Source organism: Tasmannia lanceolata, unplaced genomic scaffold (genome assembly GCF_043159265.1).
Source record: "Tasmannia lanceolata isolate RefF3 unplaced genomic scaffold, GAP_Taslan_0.1 ptg000012l, whole genome shotgun sequence".
NCBI lineage: Eukaryota > Viridiplantae > Streptophyta > Magnoliopsida > Canellales > Winteraceae > Tasmannia > Tasmannia lanceolata.
The window spans coordinates 32,644,960-32,668,797 of record NW_027518689.1 but is presented as its reverse complement, the minus strand read 5'-3'; the positions used below and the strand labels follow the sequence as shown (position 1 = coordinate 32,668,797).

Here is a 23,838-nt window from a genome sequence, read left to right as displayed (position 1 = left end):
CGGTTGAAAAAGTAAAATCAGTTATGCCCTTTTGTAGCTCTTTATGCAAGGGCTCCCTTGTATCTATCATTCCTTCTAATGAGAACTCGGTATAGGTGAAAAGAGTCTAACTGTAGGAGTTTATGAACTGACATTGCCAACCTTTTACTAATTTAGGCGGCCCAAAAGGAAAAAAAAATTGATTGATTTTGTAGTGAAAAAACATAGCCAAAGTAAAACCTAGTCGACTCGTTCAAGTTAACGATTAACTTGGGGCACTATTCAACCAATTACCAAACGGTCCAAAATCACATCATGACTGGGTTAGCATTCATAAACAGCTAAATATAAGAAATGATAGGCTTTTTTGGGCAATACTAAATCCAATGAAACACGCTAGTAGTAATTAAAAGGTACAAATGCTGATTGACTCGATGACTCGGCCAGTGAGTTGTTGACTCTTCATTAGCGCTTATAGATTCCAAAAACGGAATGTCACAGTGAGCAGGGATATATGACAACCACCAAGTACTAACTTATGCACATGTATGATTTTCTCATTTATTTACCTTACAAAGTAGTCAAATACAGGAAAGAGGGGGTGCCCTGCGTAAAACAACGGGGTCCAAACATAACTCCTTTGAAAAGATTCGCTTCCATTTAGTACTTAATTCATTCGTCTTCTCCGAGGCAGAAAAAAGGGAAAAAGCAAACTTTTCAATGGCTCTCTCAGCTCCCGTCTTCTCGCCTCCAATTCCCGCCAAAAGAACCACAAGTTCCCTCTTCTTTCCCTCCATTTTATCCTCAACTCGCCTCCCTCTACCCAAAAACCCGTCTCTCCATACCCTTTCCGCCTCCCCGCGAACCGTCCGATCGCCGATGGCTGCTGCCACCACAGCCGTAGAGGTAGAAAAAGGCCCCACTTCTTTAAAATCCGCCCCCTCTTTGCCATTCCGAATCGGCCATGGCTTTGATCTCCACAGGCTGGAGCCTGGTTACCCTCTCATCATAGGCGGAATCAACATCCCTCATGATAGGGGTTGCGAAGCTCATTCCGATGGTAATTTTTTTAATCTTTTTTTACCCTTTCCGATTTAAGTATTTTGGTAAATTAGTGGATAATTGGAGGGTTTTTTTGGGGTAATTAATCTCTGGTGGTTGCAGGTGATGTGCTGCTTCACTGTGTTGTTGACGCGATTCTCGGAGCGTTGGGGCTTCCGGACATAGGTCAGATCTTTCCGGACACTGATCCCAAATGGCGTGGGGCTGCCTCCTCCATCTTTATGAAAGAAGCGGTGCGTTGTTTAGTGTTTTGTTTCTCGCTAGTGATCAATCTGATGGCAGTTTTTCCTCTTAACTTTGAATTTTTAGGTTTCATGGAAGTAGTTTATAGGTTATCTTCCTTGCTAAATGTTGAAACCCGGGTGGAACTCACCCTTAAAAGCTAGTTATTAAGTGGTGGGTGCCCAAGTCCTTATAAGTCCTTCCATATCCATTCACTTTTCCTATGTGTGAGATCTTCCACATGGGGTTACCGAGATCTGTTATGGTCCTTAGTGGGGCCCGCCTTGGTATGGGACTAGGTGGGACCTAGCCTGGTATGGGACAGGTTTAAATGGCCTTGCCTAACACGTTCCATCAACTCTGGAGCTTTTGGGGTATTAGTAGGGTACCTAACATTTGGTATCAGAGCAGCAAACACATCTCGTGTTCAAGTCACAGAAGGGGCGACCTGTAGAGAGGATGTGGAGAGGACTACCTGGTAAAAAAAAGCTAGAGTGAAAGCTGCCAAAGTGGGCCGCCGTGGAAAGGGTGACCTGGAAAAAAAAGGTCAGAGTGAGTGGGCCGCCGAGGATGGTGGATACAGAAGCTTGGTGGAATGTTACACTCTGGATTGGGGGCTTGCCTAGGTATGAGACTAGGTGGGACCTAGTCTGGTATGGGACAGGTTTAAGGGGCCTTGCCCAACGCATTCCGTCAGCTTTGGAGCTTTTGGCGTATTGGCAAGGCACCTAACAAGATCTTCCTGAGGGATTTTCTCCTTCCTCGGGTTACCACAGCTCTGATACCACTTGTTGAGGCCTGGTAGAACTCACCCTTAAAAGATAGTCGTTAAAGGAAGGGAGCCCAAGTCCTTATCAGCCCTTCCACATCCATTCACTTTTCCGTTCGCATGGAACCCCCGCACTAAAGTAAACATTTTTTCTCATTGAATCATGTTTGTGGTTTGCTTTTATATATCATGATCTTACCCAATACTCATATCTAAGTGAATTCATATGGAATACACTTTTCTCTCCGTGCTTATTATTTAGTTTGAGTATTCATATGTGTCTTTTCTCGGAATGGGTTGTGATTTTCTGCCCCAGCTTGGAACAATTTATTCTGTTCTGGATACTTTACGTTCTTTGTTCTGTGCCTTCTTTGTGCTCCTTTCTTTATTCTCGACAACTGGTTGTGGGATGGTACTGACGTTGAAAAAGTGATTGTGGAGATGTGAAGCACTTTGCACTGATGATCAACTATGGTCCTAGTTTACGAAAAACCTCAGGCATTATATATCTAGCATTATCATATGTTTGTCATCAAAGACCATCACAGTTATCTTCTGCTGATGTGCGTCCTTAAGCGAAGGCTATCAGATTTTTACTGGAACCAACTCAACTATCGCTGCAATCATACCAGCTGAAATTCGTGGAGCTTCCAAAGGCATTGCTTCAATTCCAGCACCTAGCATGTGTCAGTCACAACAAGAGAACCAACATAAGATACTATCATGTTCCCATTATCATCGTGGGTAATCCTACCAAATATTGTAGACCTCGGGTTACCCCTGTTGCTCTCATCAATATTTTCTTAATGAATACCACACAGAGCTTTTTAAAGAACGAATTTAGATTTTTTTAAGAACCCCTTGGAGTCTGAAGCCTAGTAGTGACAGTCCTAGTCCTTTTCCTATGCTTCTGCTGGGCAAGAATTTTGGGAGCTCCGTTAGCGGAAAAAGGGATTTTGAGTCTTTTGCTGAGTTCTGAGTATGTGAATCATTTGTATGACTCACATACTCAAAGTTATAATATACAAATTTAACACACTAACTAGCAAAAAACATGATACTTAATTCCAATAGAGAGGCATATTGAAACAAGACAATTATTTGACCAACAGAAATATCCATGAAGTATTTGGGCATTGTGTCTTGTTGGACACTGTATGTTAGGCGTTTAGAAGTATTTGGGTAACCTCCAAGATGCCTAGAAAAGTTTACATAAAACTCAAATTCTCACATTGAGGGGCTGTTTGGATACATGGGTTTTAGTTTGAAAGCAAAGCAATCCAAACCTGGACTTTTCTGGTAGTGTTTAGGGACTGTTCTAGAAATCTGGATTTTAAGTAAGAAATCCAGGTTTTAGAAATCTCTCCCTCATCCTGTGATTTCTAAAACCTGGAAACACGGGATGATCTCCTACTCTCTTGCTCGACGGAAAGAAGGGCGAGAAATCAAAAAACGACGCCCGGTCTCATTCTTCTCTTGTCCTATCTAGGATTTTGAGGAAATCCAAGATTCTCAAATCCGCATATCCAACTAGCCCCTAAATGTCTCGAGGTAAGCAACAATAGATGCTATAGAAGCCAATCAGCAATTAGAAAAGTATCACTGCAATCTTTCCCTATCTTCATCTTCTGACTGTTATCAACAAGCTTGGCCTTGTCTACACCGATAAAATAGTCTATCTTTAGTTTTTCCCAACAAGGGCATATTCTCGACATGCTTCCTATTGACTGTCCATTTAACCAACTGTCCAATTCTATTACTTCTTTTTATGGACCTAATTTCATTATTCGTGACAATTATTTTGTTCTAGAAATTTAAGGGGCCATCAAGGTTTCATCAATTTGTTTGGGAACTTTGGGTTGAACAATAACATTCACCCATTATGATAGAAAAATAGGGTTTTCTTTGGCACATACTTCCTATTTGTACCTCTATAAATAAATTTGGCATCCCTCCTACGACTTGTGTAGTCTTTTCTTGCTTGGAAAGGAATCTTCGGCCAATTAGAAAGTCGTTCTTTTCTTCTTTTTTCCTTCCCCATTTTCTTCTTTTCCACCTTTTAATTTTTTTATTATTTTGCCAGTTGGTTTGGATTAAAACCAAATTTGCAAACCTTAGGTTGTAAAGGTTAGTGAACCAAGTTAGTTATTTTTAATCAGAGGTTCGTCCCATGAAAATAAAAATATGATACCTTTGGGATTCTTATGATAATCAGTGCTAGTCAAAACTTTAGGTTCCAACGTAGTCTTGTTTTTTGGTGAAACCAGAACGTGCACAAAGGAACCCCATTCTTCAACATCATCCAGATTTTCCTGTAGTTCCTCGGTCCAATTTGCTTTTCTCTACAAAATCCTAGTTTCCATATATTAACATCCCAATTTTGCTTTTCTCCACAAAACTTTAGTTCAGTCAAAAGATGTTACATAATTTGGTTATTTAGCTATGAGAGTAGGAGAGCCACTCAATAGCTGCACCGTTCTATTGAGGGTATTAATAATAGCACTTCCGTAAATTTGTCTTTCTGAAATTATCAAGTAATTTAGTTCAATATTCTCCGTCAATATGTATTTGGTTTTGTCAATAAGTTGCTTTTCCAGTTGTGTTTTGTATTTACTGGACTTGTCCAATGCTTTCAGGGTTTTTAGAAGAGAAGAAAACATGACCCTAACAAGGAGATCGTTCATAGATGATGCCATACTATTTACTTTCCTATTTTTATGTCGTGTGATGCTTTAGTGCATACTTATTATACTTTACACATTAGATCTATTGGTCTTTGAGTGAGCCATTTGAATGTCCTCACAAGCATAATTCACAACTCCTCATTTATTAAAAAAAAAAGAAGAATAAGAAAAGGAAACTGTCTATGCCATCATTTTTATAACCATTAGAATTATAACCTGTTAATGGCCGCTACTCATCCACTGTCAACTACTTCAACTTGATGCTATACTACTATGCTGTTTGTGTCGACTCTGTGGGGACTGAAGTCTCTCAATTAAAGCATTTATTTGATATATCAAATAGTGGGCAATTCATGTTTCAATGTTTCATCTATCATGCCCTCTGAGAAGCCGAAAGTCGGGATCATCTCTTAACTGATAGCAAGTATGATTGTGGAAAGGGAAAGTCATTTTTATCTTGGTAAACTTATGGACTTTGATGATGTCATTACAAATGAGAGTTCTCCCCAATCTTGTTGTGGCTTTTTTGAGCTAATTCGATCTGCCAAGGAACTGGGGATTATTATCCCATCAGTGACCCTAGAGAAAAAAAAATTATTAACACCGTTGATGAGTATGAAGTGACAACTGTAAGGGGAAGGCCCTAGAGCTGCTATGTCTTCATTAATGAACTATGAAAAGGCTTTCAATTCTTGTTCAGAGAAGCACAAGTAAAAAAATGAGGAGCCTATATTCAAATTCTGATTGCCATCGACATAGGCCCAACCAGGGGATCTGAGAGTTCCCTTAACAAGTTTCATGTCATGCCTTCACTGTACTTTCTGTAGGCTTTAGAATTTGGTCCTAATAGTTTTAAGTTTGGCATTATCTTGACTTGGACCACCTTGTTTTCTTTCCTGTAAATCTGTAATATATTTTCTTCACTCAATCAAAGAATTTGTTCTGCCTCCAGTCATGGGCACCGCCAAACTAAAACACCATGGATCATAAAATGAAGCTGGCATATGGTCTGTGGATGCCTCCCTGGGCTCCTAAAAGGTTACTCTTTACTGAGTTGGAAGAGATACAGAGGTGGGTTGATCTACTAGTGTGATTATTTAAGTTTAGAATTTGCAATTTTGCACTATAGTTCTATAGGAAAACATCGAAATACATGTCAGACCTTCGGGATTCAAAGGTCTTGTTCTTCATACCATGAACCATTGTCCATAAACAACACAGCCATTTTGGAATTGTGTGGAGCTCAGCTATAAGTAAAACAATTCCGCCAGATGCTCGCAGAGAGTTCTTTAATAATGTTGATATTCATAAAAAATGGTTCTGCTATAAAATTTCAAATTGCATGCCCTCATTTACCTTGAGTGAGCTCTTAATAGGGAATTCAGCTAACATAGTAAAGAATGTTTAAAATTTACCTAGTCAATTATTGGGGCAGCCAACTCAGCCTAGTTAGGCCCTAACCAAATCCATATAAAAAAAACCCCGTTGACTCGGCAAACAATTTGTTCAACATGGCCTAATTAATTCATCGTTGATTCTTCCAAGGCAACTCAGACGACTGGATGAATTAGAGGTTGTGATCTTAAACATTGACATGAAGTGCCAGAGGCAGAACTCGTCGTACAGATAGGCAGTTCTCTGAAGGGCATCTCTGGTTAATTCGGGCCCTGTTGGTGTTGGTAGGGCGTTTAGGAACCACTTTGGGAAGGTACTGCTTGCTTTTTCTGGTTCTATCTGTTGGTGCGACTCTAATTAGGCGGAGGTTCGTGTTCTTGCCAGGCTTAGGTTGTATCTAGTGCAATTTGGGGAGAGACACTTGCCAGTTGATGGGTACCCACAATCTTTTCCCACTAATATTACTTGGTTTCTTTAATTTGTAGGTCCTTAAAATGGAGCTCACATGTTTATTACGAAAATCATAAGTGATAGGAATGGCCATTTTTAATTAATCGCTTAAGCTTTCAAGTAACTAGAAGAGCCTGCATTGCAATGTAAAGGACTTAAAGTAAGTTAGCTTTCATGATGCATTTGAAGAATCATAGTTTATTTGTAGTAGGATTAGACAGAGTCCTGTAATAAGAGTCCTTTAGTCATTATGAGTTGTCTAAGTCATTTGACACTTGTCTTGTTACTGTTGATCGAAAATAGGAGTCCTTGAAGTATTAAGATTTTTGCGTTCCTTCTACTCTCTTTCTGTTTATTCCTGAAAAAGTAATCTGCGAATCCCAGATTTGCGTCACTGGTGGAAGGATATTCGTTTAATCCAATTGCTTGGATCAGTGTTGGTTCTTTGGGCCCTTGGCGTTTTTTTTCAATTTCATTAATGAGTTGAGTATTACTAGTGTTTGTTTTAGTGTTAAAATGAGATACTTATAAATAGTTCAGGTGATATGATTCATCAGCTCATCCTCTGCATCTGCAATCTTGTTTCATTTCAGGTGAAGCTCATGCATGAGGCAGGGTATGAGCTCGGAAACTTGGATGCCACTTTGATCCTGCAAAGACCAAAACTGAGCCCACACAAAGAATCCATCAGGGCTAACCTATGTGAGCTTCTTGGGGCAGACCCCTCAGTTGTTAATCTTAAAGCAAAAACTCATGAGAAAGTTGACAGCCTTGGAGAAAATCGAAGTATTGCAGCCCATACTGTGGTTCTTCTTATGAGGAAATGATGCCCTTGTGCTACTTTCAGTGAATCAGGGTTATACTTAAATTTCCATAATCAAAACATGTATCACCCGTCTAATAATATTCATTAAATTCCATAATCTGTTGTAACACTCTTTTCTTGGTTGATGGTCTATAGTCTGTTTGCGGAGCAACTTCTTTCTCGACCTACAAATTTTGAGTAAGTTATTATAGGTCCCAAAACCATATTCTCAGATTGGTACTAAACAAATCAACAGCAAATGAAGAAAAAAACAGCTAGATAGAATACCACACTGCTTATGAAATCAACTGGGGAATGATTGAGGGAATCTTTTGAAACTGTCGGAGGGGTGCAAGCAGGGCCGGGTGTCGGTGGTGCTATCCATGGGCGGTGGGATCTGATGGGCCAGGGCCTCGGCGCCCATAGGCTGCCTTGGGCTTTTGGGGTATTTTTTCGAAAATCGGAGAGGTTTAAAAAGTTTTTGTTTTACTGGGATTCTTGTTTCCTGGAACATTTTCTTTGGCAGGTGGTCAAGGTGTTTTGGGAAGGCTGGGGGCTTGCTTGAGAAGCATGGTTTGTCCCATTATCAGAGTCCTGGGTTGCAGCTGATCGCAGGCCGAACAAAATTCGGGTGTCAACAGATGCTCTTCTTTCGCAGAGAATGTGTATGCTCTTTGCTAACTTAGTAGTAGGCTTTCTTCTTTGTGGACGTATTAAAAGATGCAGACTTGGTTCCCAACACTCCACGCTTCAACATTGAGGTTGCAGAAAGATTATCCAGCAAAAGAAAAATAAAATATGAACATGTTTGTTTGCTGATCTCACCTCGTAATAGCTCTGTTAATTGAAATTCGCCTAAGATGCATAATACTATTCATGCCATTAACAGCGAAAATTTTCAATGTACATGAACTGTGAAGAATTGTACTTTTGTAAATATCAAGGTCTGGTTCCCATCTTTCCATGGTGTAATACCCTAGTCAACTTCCAAGAAAAATGCTTACTGATGAACCATATGGTCTCAGATGAGATGAAAAACGAAAAGAGCGAAGAAAAAAAATGGCCCTACTGATGGCTCATATGGCCGTATTTCGAGGATTGTTTCGATAAGAGAAAAGTACGGAATGGGGGCTGATGTTTAGTGAAAATACGGATTGTGGGCACCTTTTAAAACAAGAACAAAAAAAGGGCTAAATTTCAAAATTAGGTGGTCAAAAGACCCTGATACCCTTCTGACATTGAGAGAGTCCTCATTTTTCATTACTGCCTCTTAAATTGGCCCGATTCACGAGGCTTCTTTTGGTTCATTTAAATGTGTATTTGAACCAAGAGAACCTTGGGTTCGTTTCTATCTTGGCCGTCGGAAATAACTAGAGACGGATGGATCTTGACACGTGTTGGAAAACTTTTTAGAACCCTGATGTTATTGTACTTTTTGGAACACTGACGTTATCTTTTCTCACTTATCTTTTGACTTAGAACGGTAGACGTTATCTTTCCTCACTTATCTTTTCAACACGTGTTAGGCATCCATCCGTCTCTAGGTATTTTCGACAGCCAAGATAGAAATAATGGGTACGCCGGCGGGAATAATGGGTACAGAGAGGGAAATAATGGGTACATCGGCGGAAATAATGGGTACAGAGAGGGAAATAATGGGTCCGCCGGCGGAAATAATGGGTACGCCAATGAAAATAATGGTTACAGAGAGGGCAATAATGGGTACGCCGGCGGAAATAATGGGTACGCCGATGGAAATAATGGTTCAGAGATGGGAACCGCCGATGGAAATAATGGTTACAGAGAGGAGAATAATGGGTACGCCCGTAGAAATAATGGGTACGCCGATGGAAATAATGGGTACGCCGATGGAAATAATGGGTACAGAGAGGGGAATAGGAATAATACGTCGATGGAAATAATGGTTATAGAGAGGGAATAATGAGTACGCCGGCGGAAAGAATGGGTACGCCGATGGAAATAATGGTTACATAGAAGGGAATATGAATAATGGGACGCCGGCGAAAATAATGGGTAGGCCGGCAGAAATAATTGGTACGCCGATGGAAATAATGGTTACAGAGAAGGGAATAATGGTTGCGGAGAGGAGTTTTATTAGAAGACGCCACCGTTTCATATTGATGTCCGCGTGTCGCGGATTCGACCGTCTATTTATATTGGCGACGATCAAGATTTAAAGGAACCCAAGGACTCAGGGTTCACGGAAAGATTCCAATCCAACCCAAACTGACTATGTATAGAGTCACTAGCATTCCAAAAAGTTTTTCAACACGTGTCAGGCATCCATCCGTCTCTAGGTATTTCTGAAGGCTAAGATAGAAACGAATGCAAGGTTCTCTGACTTCTGTCGGTTCAAATACCAGATGAACCAAAAGAACCTCGTGAAACACGCTATTAATGAAAAAGGAGGCCGAATGACGTTTCCGTTGATGTCAGAAGGGTATCAGGGTTTTTTTCCAACCCGATTTTGAAGTTTAGCCATTTTTTTGTTCTTGTTTTAAAGGTGCCCACAATCCGTATTTTCACTAAACATCGGCCCATATTCTTTACTTTTCTCTTCTTTTAGGATGTCCCCTTGGCTGTTGTGAGAAAGCCAAAAATATAAGAAAATCTTCCCATACAATCCAATCCAATATTTGGGATATGCTTTCCGTGCTTTCCATACTAAAACCAGCTGTGTAAAAAATCCAAAAGATTTGTTAGGACCCTTGAGACTCTTTATACTCTATCAAGTATTTAATTATGTGATTATTTTCATCTCATGCATAAGGTGTCATTGAGTTTTTCATCTTTAGTTGAGTTTTTATTTTCTATTTAAAAAATGTCAGCAAAAAAACAGGCCGGCAAAAAATCGAGCTAAGTCGACAAAAATTTGGGTCAAATGACTCAAATCAACAAAATATTGGGTCAATCATTTTCGCCAATTTCACCTTATTTTGTCCAATATTTTGTCAACTCGACTTGATATTTCGCTACCATGACCCGATTTTTGATGATTCAACTAGGGGTGCAACTTGGATCGGGCTCAACCCGCATGACCCGATTTTTGATGATTCAACTAGGGGTGCAACTCGGATAGGGCTCAACCCGAACCCGACGGGTTCAATCCGATTTTGGCTTGGGTTGGGTTGGCATTTTCTTGGGATGGGTTGGGTTAGGGTTGATGCCTCGGCAACCCGACCCGACCCGACCCAAACCTGACCTCTGTCGTCTAGTTTTATCATTATTTTCTTTGGAAAATGTTTAATTTCTTGTATTTTTATATTCGGAGCTAGATTAACCCGAGTTGGGTTAGGGTTGATCATCACAACCCAAGGCTTGGTTTGGGTTGGGTTAGGGTTGAGGAAATGCCATCTCGGGTTGAGGTACCCAACCTGACCCGAGTTGAAACCCTAGATTCAACCCCATATTTCAGACTCATCGAAAGAGATAACTTAATTACTAAATATTATTAAAAAAACTGTAGAAGGAATGATTCAGTTACAGTGCCAAGCAACAAATCCATGGTAGAAGAAATCGTAGTGTCAAATTCCAAGGTCGTTGAAGGGTAGAGTGGTCTTTTTTCTTATACAATAAAATTTTCTAAAAGTTAGTTAGAGGAGTAAACCATATTTCGTCCCTACTTTTATGTGAAACACACAAATTTTTCAAGGGAAGTGATATTTACTAGGGCTGCAATTCGGGTCGGTCGGGTCGGGTTTTGGAGAACCCAACCCTACCCGAGAAATATCTCGGGTCGGGTCGGGTCGGGTTTTTTTTCCGGAAAACCCACGATTCCCAAACCCGGCCCTACCCATGATAAATCTCGGGTCGGTTCGGGTCGGGTCGGGTTTTTTCACGTTGACGCAAATTTTTAAGGAAAATTCTTATTTGGCAAGGCAACTCAACTCATAGAAGCAGAAATTACGCTCACATTACACTTGAATCAAACAATGATGTAATTACACTCACATCACACTTGAATCAAACAATGTTGTAATTACAATCAAACAATGCTGAATCAAACACTTGAATCAACTCAACTCATAGAAGCAGAAATTACACTCACATACAGTAACAGTGGGTGCGTGGGTTTTCACTTTTAACTTTGGGATAATTACATTTACACCCCCTCTAGTTTCTGACACATCCACTTCCACCCCTATAGTTTAAAACGTGACAAATACACCTCAATTTGTTTAAGGTTTGCCCCCTCAGCTGAAGGTTCGTCCATAGATTGAAGGGTTAGGATGATCCGATGGAGCTGATTTTTTGGGCACACCATATCTATGTCAGGACCCATCAAATGAACGCTTTGGATCATCCAAATAATGTGGGTCCCTACCCGAATCCAAACACTACCAAAAAATCATCCAAATAATGTGGGCCCACATTGTTTTGATGATCCAAAGCGTTCATTTGATGGGTCCTGACATAGATAGGGTGTGCCCAAAAAATCAGCTCCATCGGATCATCCTAACCCTTCAATCTATGGACAAACCTTCAGTTGAGGGGGCCTACCTTAAACAAATTGAAACTACAAGGGTGTATTTGTCACGTTTTAAACTATAGGGGTGGAAGTGGATGTGTCAGAAACTAGAGGGGGTGTAAATGTAATTATCCCTTTAACTTTTAACTAACAATAGAAAAAAATGTACATACTATAACTTATGTAACTCGGGTCGGGTTGGGTCGGGCCCCTTCAAACCCGGCTCGACCCGAGATTCATGCGGGCTTTTGAATGGTGAACCCGGCTCGACCCGAAACCCATGAAACCTGAACCCGACCCAGGCTATTTTCGGGTCGGGTCGATGCGGGTCGGGTAAAACCCGGCTCAAGTTGCAGCCCTAATATTTACCCTCTTTTGATCACCGCTGACACCGACCCACTTGATTCTTCACATCAAGTACATCAGCCCCCGTTTAGTCTTTGACACACTTGCGTTGGGTGTCCCTAGTGATAAAAGGGGGCATAAATATCACTTACCTTTTTCAAAAAGTGGTCCACAAAAGACCATAATGCCCTTCCTGACAAATTAGTACTTGTCATGATTATTTTTGTAGCCACATTTTTTTAATATTTTAGTATTATCTTCGAGAGAAATTGGGGCTGCATTTAATGCATTTCAAGTCCCCCGTTAGAGTAGGGGACGCTGGCGTGCTGCATAAGGTCACCTTGGCTGTCATCAATTGGTTTGTTTGAACATATTTTTGAACCCAAAAAACCTCCCTACTTTTCTCTTCCAAACAAAGATGTTTAAATATAATAAATAAAAACTACTAATACTCCCACTACAATGTTTGATAATGGGATAAGCTTAATGAGGAAAGTGTTTATGAGCTCAAGCTTTGGTACACATTTTTGAGGTGATCTAAAGCATTCATTTGAAAGGCACTTACATGGATAAGGTGCCTACAAAAAATCATGTCCATATGATCATCCTAAACCTTCAATTTGTGGACGTAAAAAATGGGCAGTTCCGTGGAGAAACAATATTTGTCCATTTTCCCTCCACTTTTGGATGTGTTACGATGATCCTATGGAGCTGATTTTTGGTACACACTTTATCTATGTGAGGGCCTTTCAAATGAACACCCAAAAAATGTGGGCTCACATGAGTTTTTGACGCTCGAGCTCAGAAAAACTTTACAGTAAACTTAATTGTCATTTATCATGAAAAGGAAGATGATGTATTCTATTAAATATAGCTTAGAATCACTTAATCGTTCTCTTCAATGGAAATGATTCCTCCAATTTCCCTTTCCGTTGTAAAAGTGTTCTCGTCATATCTCTCTTCTCTCCGTGCTTTCTATTTACCGTCTCCTTATTCAAATTCAAATTAATCACTAGAGAGATTCTTTCTCAATCTTCCTCATAATTACATTAACTTTACCACCCTACCATTCTTAGCCATTATTCGAATTTAAATTAATTAAGGAGAGTGATAAATCAACCCCCATATATCTTAAATTGACCCCTATGCGTCTTTCTCTCTCTCTCTCTCTAACCCAAAGGAGAGAGAAAGAGACATATGGGGTCGATTTATCACTGCCCTTAATTAATTGAGAGATTCTATCCTAATCTACCTCGTAATACAAGCTATTATTCATATTTAAATTAACTACGATAGAATTTTTCTTTTTGTCTCCCTCCAATCTTATGAATCTACCATTCTTAGCCATTATTCAAATTCAAAAGATTCACTGTTTGTCACGTAAAAAAACAAGGTGAGTTCGCCCAATTATAAAAAAAAAGAAGGCATCATGAGTATCATTAAACCTAAATAAATCAGATTTTAGAAAGAGGAAAAGGAGTGTGCGGTTGAGCGCATAAGAGGTTCATGCGGTTGAAGAGAGAGAATCATTCCCATTGGTTGAATTAGTGGGCCCGGTAGAAAAAAAAGGAGAGATTTCGTGCGTTATCGAGGCTGCGTTTTAGAGAGAAAACTCCTTTCTCTTTGAGAGAAAACACATCAGAGAGAAAACCCCTTTCTCTCCGCCCAACCTCACAGCTCATCCCCGACGGAAAAGCTCAAAGGAGAGAGGCCGAAACCTCAACCTCGACGATTGATCTTCTCCTCCCACCTGTAAGGTTAGTGCGTTCTTCACTTATTTCTATTTTTCTCTTTTTTTTTGCAAAAAAATCATGAATGGTGCAGATTTGGGGTTTAAAGTGACAAAAATATGGGCAGAAATTTATGGTTTTGCAAGAAATTTTGGGTTTCTGTTATGTTTTTTGATCTTCTCTCTGCTTTTCTCCTCTTTTTTTCCTTCAAAAATAGTGCAAAAACCCTTTTATTTTAATCATGAATGGTGAAGATTCGGGGTTTCAAGCAGCATGAATGGTGCAGAAATTTAGGGTTTCTATTTTTTTTTTTTTTTTTTTCATCTTCTCTCTGTTTTTCCTTCAAAACCCCTGGAAAAATATTATATTTTATCTGTATTTGATTGTTTTTTTAATTTTTTTGTCCTCTCTCGGTTTTGTTCCAGGATCTTTCGAGAACTTCCCATGGTCCACAATTCTTGTTCCTAGCCACATGCAATTATTTGCAGAATCTCCTTCAACAAAATATATATACAGAGATTAAGAGGGCAATCTTTCATCGAATGGCCTTTCTGTTTACCCAAAAAACATTCGTCTTCCCCGCTTCTTTGGGCCAGACCAGGAACATGACTATTTTCATATTCGTAGTTTTTGATAACTTGTTGGGTAGGAAAAAGCAAGCTACCCAACTTTATGCTTTAATAATGGGAAAAGTATAGAGAGTTATGCCTTTTGTAACCCTCACAAAAGTCTAGATTAAAATGTTTTTTATCTTTTCGAGAATGTTATCATCACTGATGTTTGTTTTTTATGAGTACCTCTCACTTGATAGAAAGTACGGTATGTCCTGCACCGTAGGATTATCCAAAGTTCCAAACCGTCCCTTAGATGGGGCATACCCTAAATAGGTTATGCCCCAAAATTATTTCCGTCGGTTGATTCTAACCCTCTGATCTATAGAGGGTTAGGATCAACCCTCTAACATTCAGATTGGAGGGATAGAATCATCCTATGGAAATGATTTTTGGAGCATAACCTATTTAGGCTATGGCCCAACTAATGGACGGTTTGGATCATCCTATGGTGTGGGCCATACATAAAGTGAGAGTGCCCAGTAGTGTTGATAACATTTAAATGTGGTTTTTATTTTATTAGAATTTGCTATCAAGCTTCTCCTTTGGCAATTTCTCGGCAAGTGGCCACTGTGTGTGCAAAGATGGCGCATCCAAATGTTGCTAAAATGTTGCTAGAAAAGGTAAAAAAGTAATCATTACACAACAAAAATTAAATTAGCTAAATTATAAAGTTTTGAATGAAAAATTACCTGCAAAGGTTATAAAATTTTAAAATTATGAAAAAAATACCAAACACATACAGGAGGTCATGACAATTACGGGAAAAACTGTCATGACAATTACGGAAAAAACTGTCAAATCAAAATAGTTATTACAATCCCATATTTGCGGATGATGACCCGCGGGTCTACCCAGCACACCCGCGACCCGCGGGTTTATCCAACCAAATTATCAGTAGACTTGCTAATCAGTGAGCTACCATGCCTGAATTTTCTGTTTATGCTCTCCTTGTGTAGCTTCATGTGCGCTACTTGCTATTTAAGCTTGTGAAATTCTTCTGTTGATAAGCTAAATTATTTCAACGGGAATCTCAATGGAGTTCTGACTGCTGTTGTAATGAATCTATATGACCCTCGTAGACATCAATATATGCTGTGCCTTTGGTCAGGTAAGTCATGGTCCATAGCAGAACTTTTATGCGTCAGACTTGAGAAGGCTAGAAGTGCTACACCACTGCAACAATTGTATCACTTCACTAACAAGAACAAGTGTGTTGCCTACTTGCCTGGACAGTTGAAAAGAAGGCCCAATTCAGCTATTTCTAATGATTATCAACGAAACGTATATGAACACAATACTGTTCTTTCTCCTTTCTATATAAGAATATTATTGGCTACACTTAGGGGTGGCAATGGTTCAGTTTCGGCTCGGTTTGACCCCCAAACCGAACCGAACCGAACCATCCTACACTCCAAACCGAAACCGAACCGAACCGAATTTCTGAATGGCCAAACCGAACCAAACCGAACTGATTTGAAAATTTCGGTTTCGGTTCGGTTTCGGTTTCTTTCGGGTGTAAAATAATTGCCCCTTTCCATTAAAAACATGAGGTGAAAATGATGGCAGCTGTCCATTTAAATCACTAATTATTATAGGGCGATGATATTGTCACCCCCCTGCGTACGCATTCACCCCCCTTATTAATGCTTTTTGACGTCAAATCAAGCCAAAAGGGGAGCGAATGCGTAATTTAGGGGGGTGACAATATCATCGCCCTTATTATATTATGGTGCAAAGTTATATGATGGCAGCTGTCATCCAATGTGATATGATGGCAGCTGTCTATTCTGAGAGCAGCTGTCCATTTAAATACGCTATGCCCCAAATGTGATATGTGCACCACCATTTATTTCTCGAGAAAATCACCCCAGCGTGTCTATGACTGTACTTTTACCTAGAAAGGGCTGTCCCAAGTAAGAAAAAGGGTTGAATGTAATTTTTTCAATGAAAAATATTTTACTGCAATTTTTTCAACGGTGGTTTCGAACACTGGGTTACTGTTTCGGTTCGGTTTCGGTTCGGCAAGGGTTCAAACCGAAACCGAACCGAACATCGGTTTGGTTCTACCGAACCGAAATTTGAATCGGTTTGATTTACCCAAACCGAAACCGAATTATCGGTTCGGTTTCGGCCCGGTTCGGCCAATTTTGCCAGGCCTAGCTACACTGAAAAGAGATGGAATCAGAGAGTGGGAATAATGTTGCCTTGATTTATAACATAATTTCTATTAGATAAAATAGCGAATCATTAACCAAGGCATACACCAGGAAATGCAACTATTTTCATAGAGATGTTTAACAGGCAAGGACATGGGTTAGGCTCTCTGTGCTAAAACGAACATACGTCGAATTCTAGTTTCTTTCTAAAATACCACAGACCAGAAATACTACATAGTGATGTCAACATGCAAAATAACATCCCAGCAATGCCTACCATCCGATATTACAGCTTCAAAAACCAAAGAATCATAGCTGCCATAATCAGAATGAAGCCCAACATGCAGCAAATGCAGGTACAGCCGATATTGATCGCACCAAATGAAAGATCGATAGTGGGTCTACAAAAAAAACAAAAACAAAAAAACACCAACTTAGTGACAATGGGCAGTGAGAAATGGGACCTTCTAAATGATGTTTTTTTTTAAATGACGATTTTAAATTTCTTGTAAATGATGTAAACTTTTTTAAATGAAAATGGGCAATGAGAAAAACACCCATAATCCAAGGACTCGTGATTTAAACTTATGTAACAAATACTGAAAATTGGCAGTGAGAAATGGCACCTTCAACTCTCTTCATCTTACTCATTTCCATTTTGGGTATGGGCATTTTGCTGGTCATTTGCAGCCACCTATTAGCAAGCACAGTAGTAGAGATTTAAATCAATAAGAAAAAAAACGGAGCATAATAAATTGACAAGAGCAATAATAACGTTTCCAAACCTTAGTCCTCTTTTGACAGCTTGTTCTGTAATGTATGGATGATTTTTAGGATTTTTAGTGATTAGGATTTTTAGTGATTAAAAAGCCCATTAACACAAGTGGTTAGGATTTTTAGTTTTTAGTGATTCTTTAAGCTAACATGTGTGGATGAATTGATGATCACACAACAGATTGGAATGTTCCTCTTGGATTCTGAGAATCAATTTTGGAAAATTGATCATTTGAAAATATTAGTGAGGAGTTACTCATAAAAAACAAACATCAGTGATGATAACATTCTCAAAACGATTAAAAAACATTTTAATCTAGACTTTTGTGGAGTGCAAATTGTGAGGGTTACAAAAGGCATAACTCTCGATACTTTTCCCTTTATTAAAGCATAAAGTTGGGTAGCTTGCTTTGTGCTATTGTTTTTTTACCCAACAAGTTATCAAAAACTACGAAAATGAAAATAGTCCTGTTCCTGGTCTGGCCCAAAGAAGCGGGGAAGACGAATGTTTTTTTGGGTAAACAGAAAGGCCATTCGATGAAAGATTGCCCTCTTAATCCCTGCATATATATTTTGTTGAAGGAGATTCTGCAAATACAATTGCATGTGGCTAGGAACAAGTATTGTGGACCATGGGAGGTTCTCGAAAGATCCTAGAACAAAACAGAGAGAGGACAAAAAAATGAAAAAAAAAATCAAATACAGATAAAATATAATATTTTCCACGGTTTTTGAAGGAAAAACAGAGAGAAGATGAAAAAAAAATAAAAAAAAAAACAGAAACCCTAAATTTCTGCACCTTTCATGCTGCTTGAAACCCCAAATCTGCACCATTCATGATTTTTTTGCAAAAAAAAAGAGAAAAATAGAAATAAGTGAAGAACGCACTAACCTTACAGGTGGGAGGAGAAGATCAATCGTCGAGGTTGAGGTTTCGGCCTCTCTCCTTTGAGCTTTTCCGTCGGAGATGAGCTGTGAGGTTGGGCGGAGAGAAAGGGGTTTTCTCTCTGCTGTGTTTTCTCTCAAAGAGGGATTTTCTGTGCAAAGAAAAGGGGTTTTGTCTCTTTTTTTTCGCCTCTCCTTTCAGCTTTTCCGTCGGAGGGATCGTGGAAGGTTTTGGAAGTCTAGGGTTTCTTTACAAAGCTTATCTGAGCACAGAGAGAGAGGCGGAAATTAGGGTTTAGCAAAACTTCTCTCGAGAGTACGTCTAAAACGCAGCCTCGATAACGCACGAAATCTCTCCTTTTTTTTTCTGCCCGGACCCACTAATTCAACCAATGGGAATGGTTCTCTCTCTTCAACCGCATGAACCTCTTATGCGCTCAACCTCACAATCTTTTTCCTCTTTTAGAAAACCATTGGTCAACCACATTTGCTGACTCAACCCACTTGCTTAATTGACATAGCCATAGAGGTTTCTATTGAGTCGACCGGGTCCGCTCGGGTAGATCTTAACTACTCAACCCGTCGAGTCACCGGGTCAACTCGACCTAAGGACGATTCAACTCAAGCACTCTATAAAAGGGTGACGATAACAAAAGAAAGGGAGTCTAGAATATCAGCTCTTTCCGCCCATCGATTTATTTCCCCACCACTCCTCACGTGAACTGCACGTGCTCAATCTTAAATTCTCCAACCCAGACAACTTGCCCGTTGATTGTCCGTTGTCAGCTTTAGGATATACACGTCATTTAAACAAAGTTCAGGACAGTTTGGTAAGACTCGATCTATATAAGCCGAAAATCTCGGAACCTTTCCTTTTCCTTCTCACACTCTCTTGACTTGCCACCATCTTACCCCCACCTCGCCGGCGACGCCCATTTTTCTGGCGATAATAATGTAGAAAAACCCTAACTCAAACCCACCCCCAAAACTCTAAAAATCACCCCCCTTCTCACTCTCTCTCGACCTTCATCATGTCGTTATACAGTACGGCCTTTCTCAACAGTCAACTCTCCAAACCCACATCGATCTTCGGCCTCCGATTATGGGTCGTGATCGGAATCTGTGTCGGAGCTTTCATCGTCCTCATCCTCTTCCTCCTCTCTCTCTGCTTCACTTCTCGCCGGAAAAAACCTCCTGTCCGGCCACCGAAATATATCGCCGTCGATCCTTCCCCGGTCGTTTCTAAAGAGATCCAAGAGATCGTACACGTGGCAGATCCAGATCAGAGGGCTGCATCGTTGCCGGAGATCCAGGTGGACATTGGGAAGACCGAGCACCGGATTGTGTTTTCTGACCGGCCGTCGAGTCAAGCGAGCGGAGAGAGTCGGTCAACGACGGCTACGGATTCAGCGTCGGGTGGTGGCCCACCGGAGGTTTCGCATCTAGGGTGGGGCCATTGGTATACTTTGAGGGAGCTTGAGGATGCTACAGGAGGGCTATCGGATGAGAATGTGATCGGAGAAGGTGGGTATGGGATCGTTTATCGCGGAATCTTGCTGGATAATACTAAGGTTGCAGTGAAGAATCTGCTTAATAACAGGTAATTTGAATTTCTTTTTCTAATTATTTGCATTTTGTTTTGTTTTGTTCAGCATGTTTTTTTTTTTTTTTTTTTGGTAGGGTGATTAGAGGGAAATGTGGAGTTTTTGGGAGTTGAGGAATAATTTTTAGCATAAGTAGCTGAACATGCAGTGGGTTTTGGGTTGGTTTGATTTTTGTTTTTGTTTTTTGTTGTTGTGGAATAGTTGGGATTTTTTGAATGATATGGATCTATAATTGGGGTGTTTCTAAGATTAGATTTTAGTTTTTATGTGGGATTATCATTCATTTTGTACTGATTTCTCACAATATTTGCATGTTGAAGCTACTTTGGTTTTTGGGTTGATTCAAGATGTGGTTGTCTTCAGGAACCTGCTGAATTACATTTTGGGGAAAAAAAAACTTTTCTTTTTGTTTTCTGATATATGGTGTTAATCAAGCTTGGGGCTAGATTTATTTCCCTTTCTTTTTTTTATGCTTGTTTCAGTTGAGAATCATTTCGTCAGTGACTGTTTGATTAACATATGCCCAACTCAACAGTTTTGTATAGGAAAATCTTATCTTTACCTGCTTTTTCTCTATCTATTTGTCCTTCTTTAGTTCCTTATTTGTTTCCATGTTCTTTTATTCTTTCTTGCTTGATAAGGTGCTGCTTTTATTAACATTACCCAACTTAATTTTTCTTAAAAAGCTTTAATTTCTGGCTGGGTTAGGATTCCTTTTTCATTTTGGTGTTGTGAGTGATAGTCAATGCACCTGCATTTTATTCTGATTTATTTGTCGTCTATTTTCTTGCTTGAGAGTATGTCAATTAACTCATAAGAGCGAAAATTATCAGGGGTCAAGCTGAGAGAGAATTCAAAGTAGAGGTTGAAATAATCGGTCGTGTTAGACACAAGAATCTCGTCAGGTTGCTCGGGTACTGTGTTGAGGGAGCTTACAGGTATTTAGTAATTTATATTTTTGGTGTTTTTCATTTCATTATTCTCTTTTCACTGCACATTGCAGATTGTAATGTTTTAGGCATTTTCTTTCTCCACCTTAGAAGAGTTATCTTTGGGTCCGAACATAGAAATCATTCTTTATTTGATTTTTATGCTTCGACAAAAATTGAATGTTTTTCATTTCTGTTTGGTTTTGTTGATTAGGATGCTTGTTTACGAGTATGTAGACAATGGTAATCTAGATCAGTGGCTTCATGGGGATCTAGGGCAATTCAGTCCTCTAACATGGGATAGAAGGATGAACATTATCCTTGGAACAGCAAAAGGGTATGGTGATCTGTCCTCTTGTTGTATTTGGAAACCGAATGTGGATGTTTTCTCAATGAAATCTTTATTTCACTGTAACTAAAAAAATGCTTATCTCAGCTTGGCCTACCTTCACGAGGGGCTCGAACCGAAGGTTGTTCATCGGGATATAAAATCTAGCAACATATTACTCGATCAAAGATGGCATCCCAAGGTCTCTGATTTTGGTCTTGCAAAGCTCCTTTGTTCTGAAAGAAGCTATGTGACAACTCGCGTAATGGGGACTTTAGGGTTAGTTTGCTTCCTCGTTTAAAGTTTCTATACACTTAATTCATTTTTTTTTTTGCATGATTAAATGGAGCGTATGTCTTCTATACCCACATCAAAACATTCTGTACATACTCCACTTTTGCTGATAATTGAAGTCTTTCTAATTCATGGTTCATGTAGCTATGTAGCACCTGAATATGCCAGCACTGGTATGTTGACTGAGAGAAGTGATGTCTTTAGCTTTGGAGTTCTGATCATGGAGATAATATCTGGAAGAAGTCCTGTTGATTACAGTCGGCCACCCGGAGAGGTTAATCCTTAATTCAGCCAATACTTTATTGTAACTCTCATGTTACCCAGTCTTATCTGTTTGTGAAACTGGGATGAGTTGCTAATATTTTTTTTTTCAGGTGAATTTGGTGGAGTGGTTGAAAACCATGGTTGGAAACAGAAAATCCGAGCTAGTTGTTGATCCTAGGATACCGGAGAAGCCTTCTTCCAAGGCATTGAAACGGGCTCTTCTGATAGCTCTTCGATGTGTTGACCCAGATGCACAAAAGCGTCCTAAAATGGGACATGTAATCCACATGCTCGAAGCAGATGACTTGCTATTCCGCGATGTATGCATACCCAACTCTTAAGAACCTTCATTAATCTCTGCTTGTTTTTTGTTGAGTGCGGCCATTGATCAAGAGAGATCAAAGCTATCTCCCAACAAATTTGAGGAGGTCGGCCATCGGCTTGGGCTAGCCAATTGATCCGAGGGTCCTAAGGATGCCGGATCATAGATCTAGATTGTCAATCTCTAATTAAAGAGATTGATGCGATCAGATCCATCGATCAATGGATATTCGGCTAGGATTTAACAAAATTACTCAGATCTCCCGACCCTTGGCGGGGTCAGGTATTACAAGTTGTATTTTGTTACATTTTCATATATCTATATTCGTATTGCAGGATCGCCGGATAGGGAGAGAAGAATCCCGTTCCCGTCATGATTATTCGCTTGAAACCCAGGCTGGGAGATTGGATGACAAGCAGTTGGTGGAGGCATCTGATACGAGCAAAGGGGAAATCAGTAGCAATCCTAACCGTCAATTGAAGTGGAGATGAACTGGATAGGTGACTGACAATTCAAGTTCGTGATGTTTTGAAATTATTTAGAGCTCATCCATTTTTGGCCATTTTCTAGTTCAAGAAATGCTCAGCTTCATAACTTGCCTCTTCATTATATTCTTTGATTGAGGGTCCTGTTTGGGACTTTGTTTCTATTGCCTTGTACTGTATTATAGAGAAAGTTATTTATCATGAATAATTCAATTATAATTTTACAGGATGGGAATGAATGTCAAATGTAGCTTTATTGATGTGTTTTTTCATGATCATGAGTATCTTTGTTCAATCGTGATTAATTAATTTCTTGTCTGTACCTTCAAGAGGAGGGGTGGGTCAAGATCTTTGGTTTCACTATCAATGCTAGTAGTATTTCAAGCTCACAAATGGCAAACCCAACCCATCTTGTCCTTAGCCTATTTTGGTTGAAAGTGCTGGACCATTTCCCTGTGTTTTTGTAGAAACCACCGCTTTGACCGCGCACTCAGAGGCTTCCAAATTGCAGCTTTGGGTCATTGAGAATGTTAAAATAGAGTTTGGTACTTGCACTGCAGTTTTAAAACAATATCCAATTTCATCATTGCCCCTCGTTAGATTCAGTGCTAGAACCATAGTTTGAAAAATGGGTCACCCTGTTTCAATTGGGTTGAGTCAACTCAGCTTCAGTTCACCTATTTAGACTCGGTGAACTACAAACAGGGTTTATCAGTTGGGACCCTGCTTCACTGATTCTAAATGGGTTACCCTGCTTTAACTCCATTGAGTCAACTCAGCTTCAGCTCACCTCTTTAGACTCAGCAAACTACAAACAAATGGTATATCAGCTGGTAAAGCAACTGAGTTGCATTGACTCAGAGGTTGGACTCGGGTCTGGAATTTGGCGAGTTGGGTCTGACTCGTGATTAAAATATCTGAGAAGTGCAGTGTTTACAGGCAATGGGTGATATTTTTTATTAGAAGGATATGGTTTGAATTTTGAATTGGTGGATCCAGTGAAAATGAGGGCAATGTTGTCGTGGTCTAGACCAGGCTGGAATATAGAAAAGGATAACAGGGATAGCTTGTGAGCTTGGAGAAGGAACAGCCAGAAATATAGGGATAAAGAGAAAAATATTAAAAAGAAAAGAAAAGGAATAAGCTGCCAATAGGCCCAATACCATGCAATAAATTTCTTTTAGCAGTCAGTATTGGGTAATTTATTACAGTTTTCCAGAGGAAGAGAAAGTGACGTTTGGAGGAGAACCTAG

At 39.7% G+C, this 23,838-nt stretch overlaps 2 protein-coding genes and 1 long non-coding RNA gene across 3 annotated transcripts; 2 read left to right on the top strand and 1 right to left on the bottom strand.

The window, feature by feature from the left end:
- Positions 1 to 650: 650 nt before the first annotated feature.
- ISPF (isoprenoid F) lies at positions 651 to 7,538 on the top strand. Its single transcript, XM_077392129.1, has 3 exons — positions 651 to 1,039; positions 1,144 to 1,274; positions 7,155 to 7,538. The coding sequence occupies exons 1-3, from the start codon at positions 700 to 702 to the stop codon at positions 7,386 to 7,388; spliced, it is 705 nt and encodes a 234-aa protein (XP_077248244.1). The 5' UTR covers positions 651 to 699; the 3' UTR covers positions 7,389 to 7,538.
- Positions 7,539 to 16,805: 9,267 nt separating this feature from the next.
- Positions 16,806 to 18,804, bottom strand: LOC143887202 (uncharacterized). Its single transcript, XR_013254093.1, has 3 exons — positions 18,367 to 18,804; positions 17,327 to 17,394; positions 16,806 to 17,101 (listed from the first exon to the last, which is right to left on the bottom strand). It is a non-coding gene; the product is annotated as an uncharacterized LOC143887202 (long non-coding RNA).
- A 425-nt stretch (positions 18,805 to 19,229) lies between these two features.
- Positions 19,230 to 22,814, top strand: LOC143887201 (putative serine/threonine-protein kinase At1g01540). Its single transcript, XM_077391303.1, has 7 exons — positions 19,230 to 19,959; positions 20,797 to 20,901; positions 21,107 to 21,229; positions 21,329 to 21,499; positions 21,659 to 21,788; positions 21,889 to 22,098; positions 22,436 to 22,814. Exons 1-7 carry the CDS (start codon positions 19,391 to 19,393, stop codon positions 22,589 to 22,591), a joined length of 1,464 nt encoding a protein of 487 aa, XP_077247418.1. The 5' UTR covers positions 19,230 to 19,390; the 3' UTR covers positions 22,592 to 22,814.
- Positions 22,815 to 23,838: the final 1,024 nt, after the last annotated feature.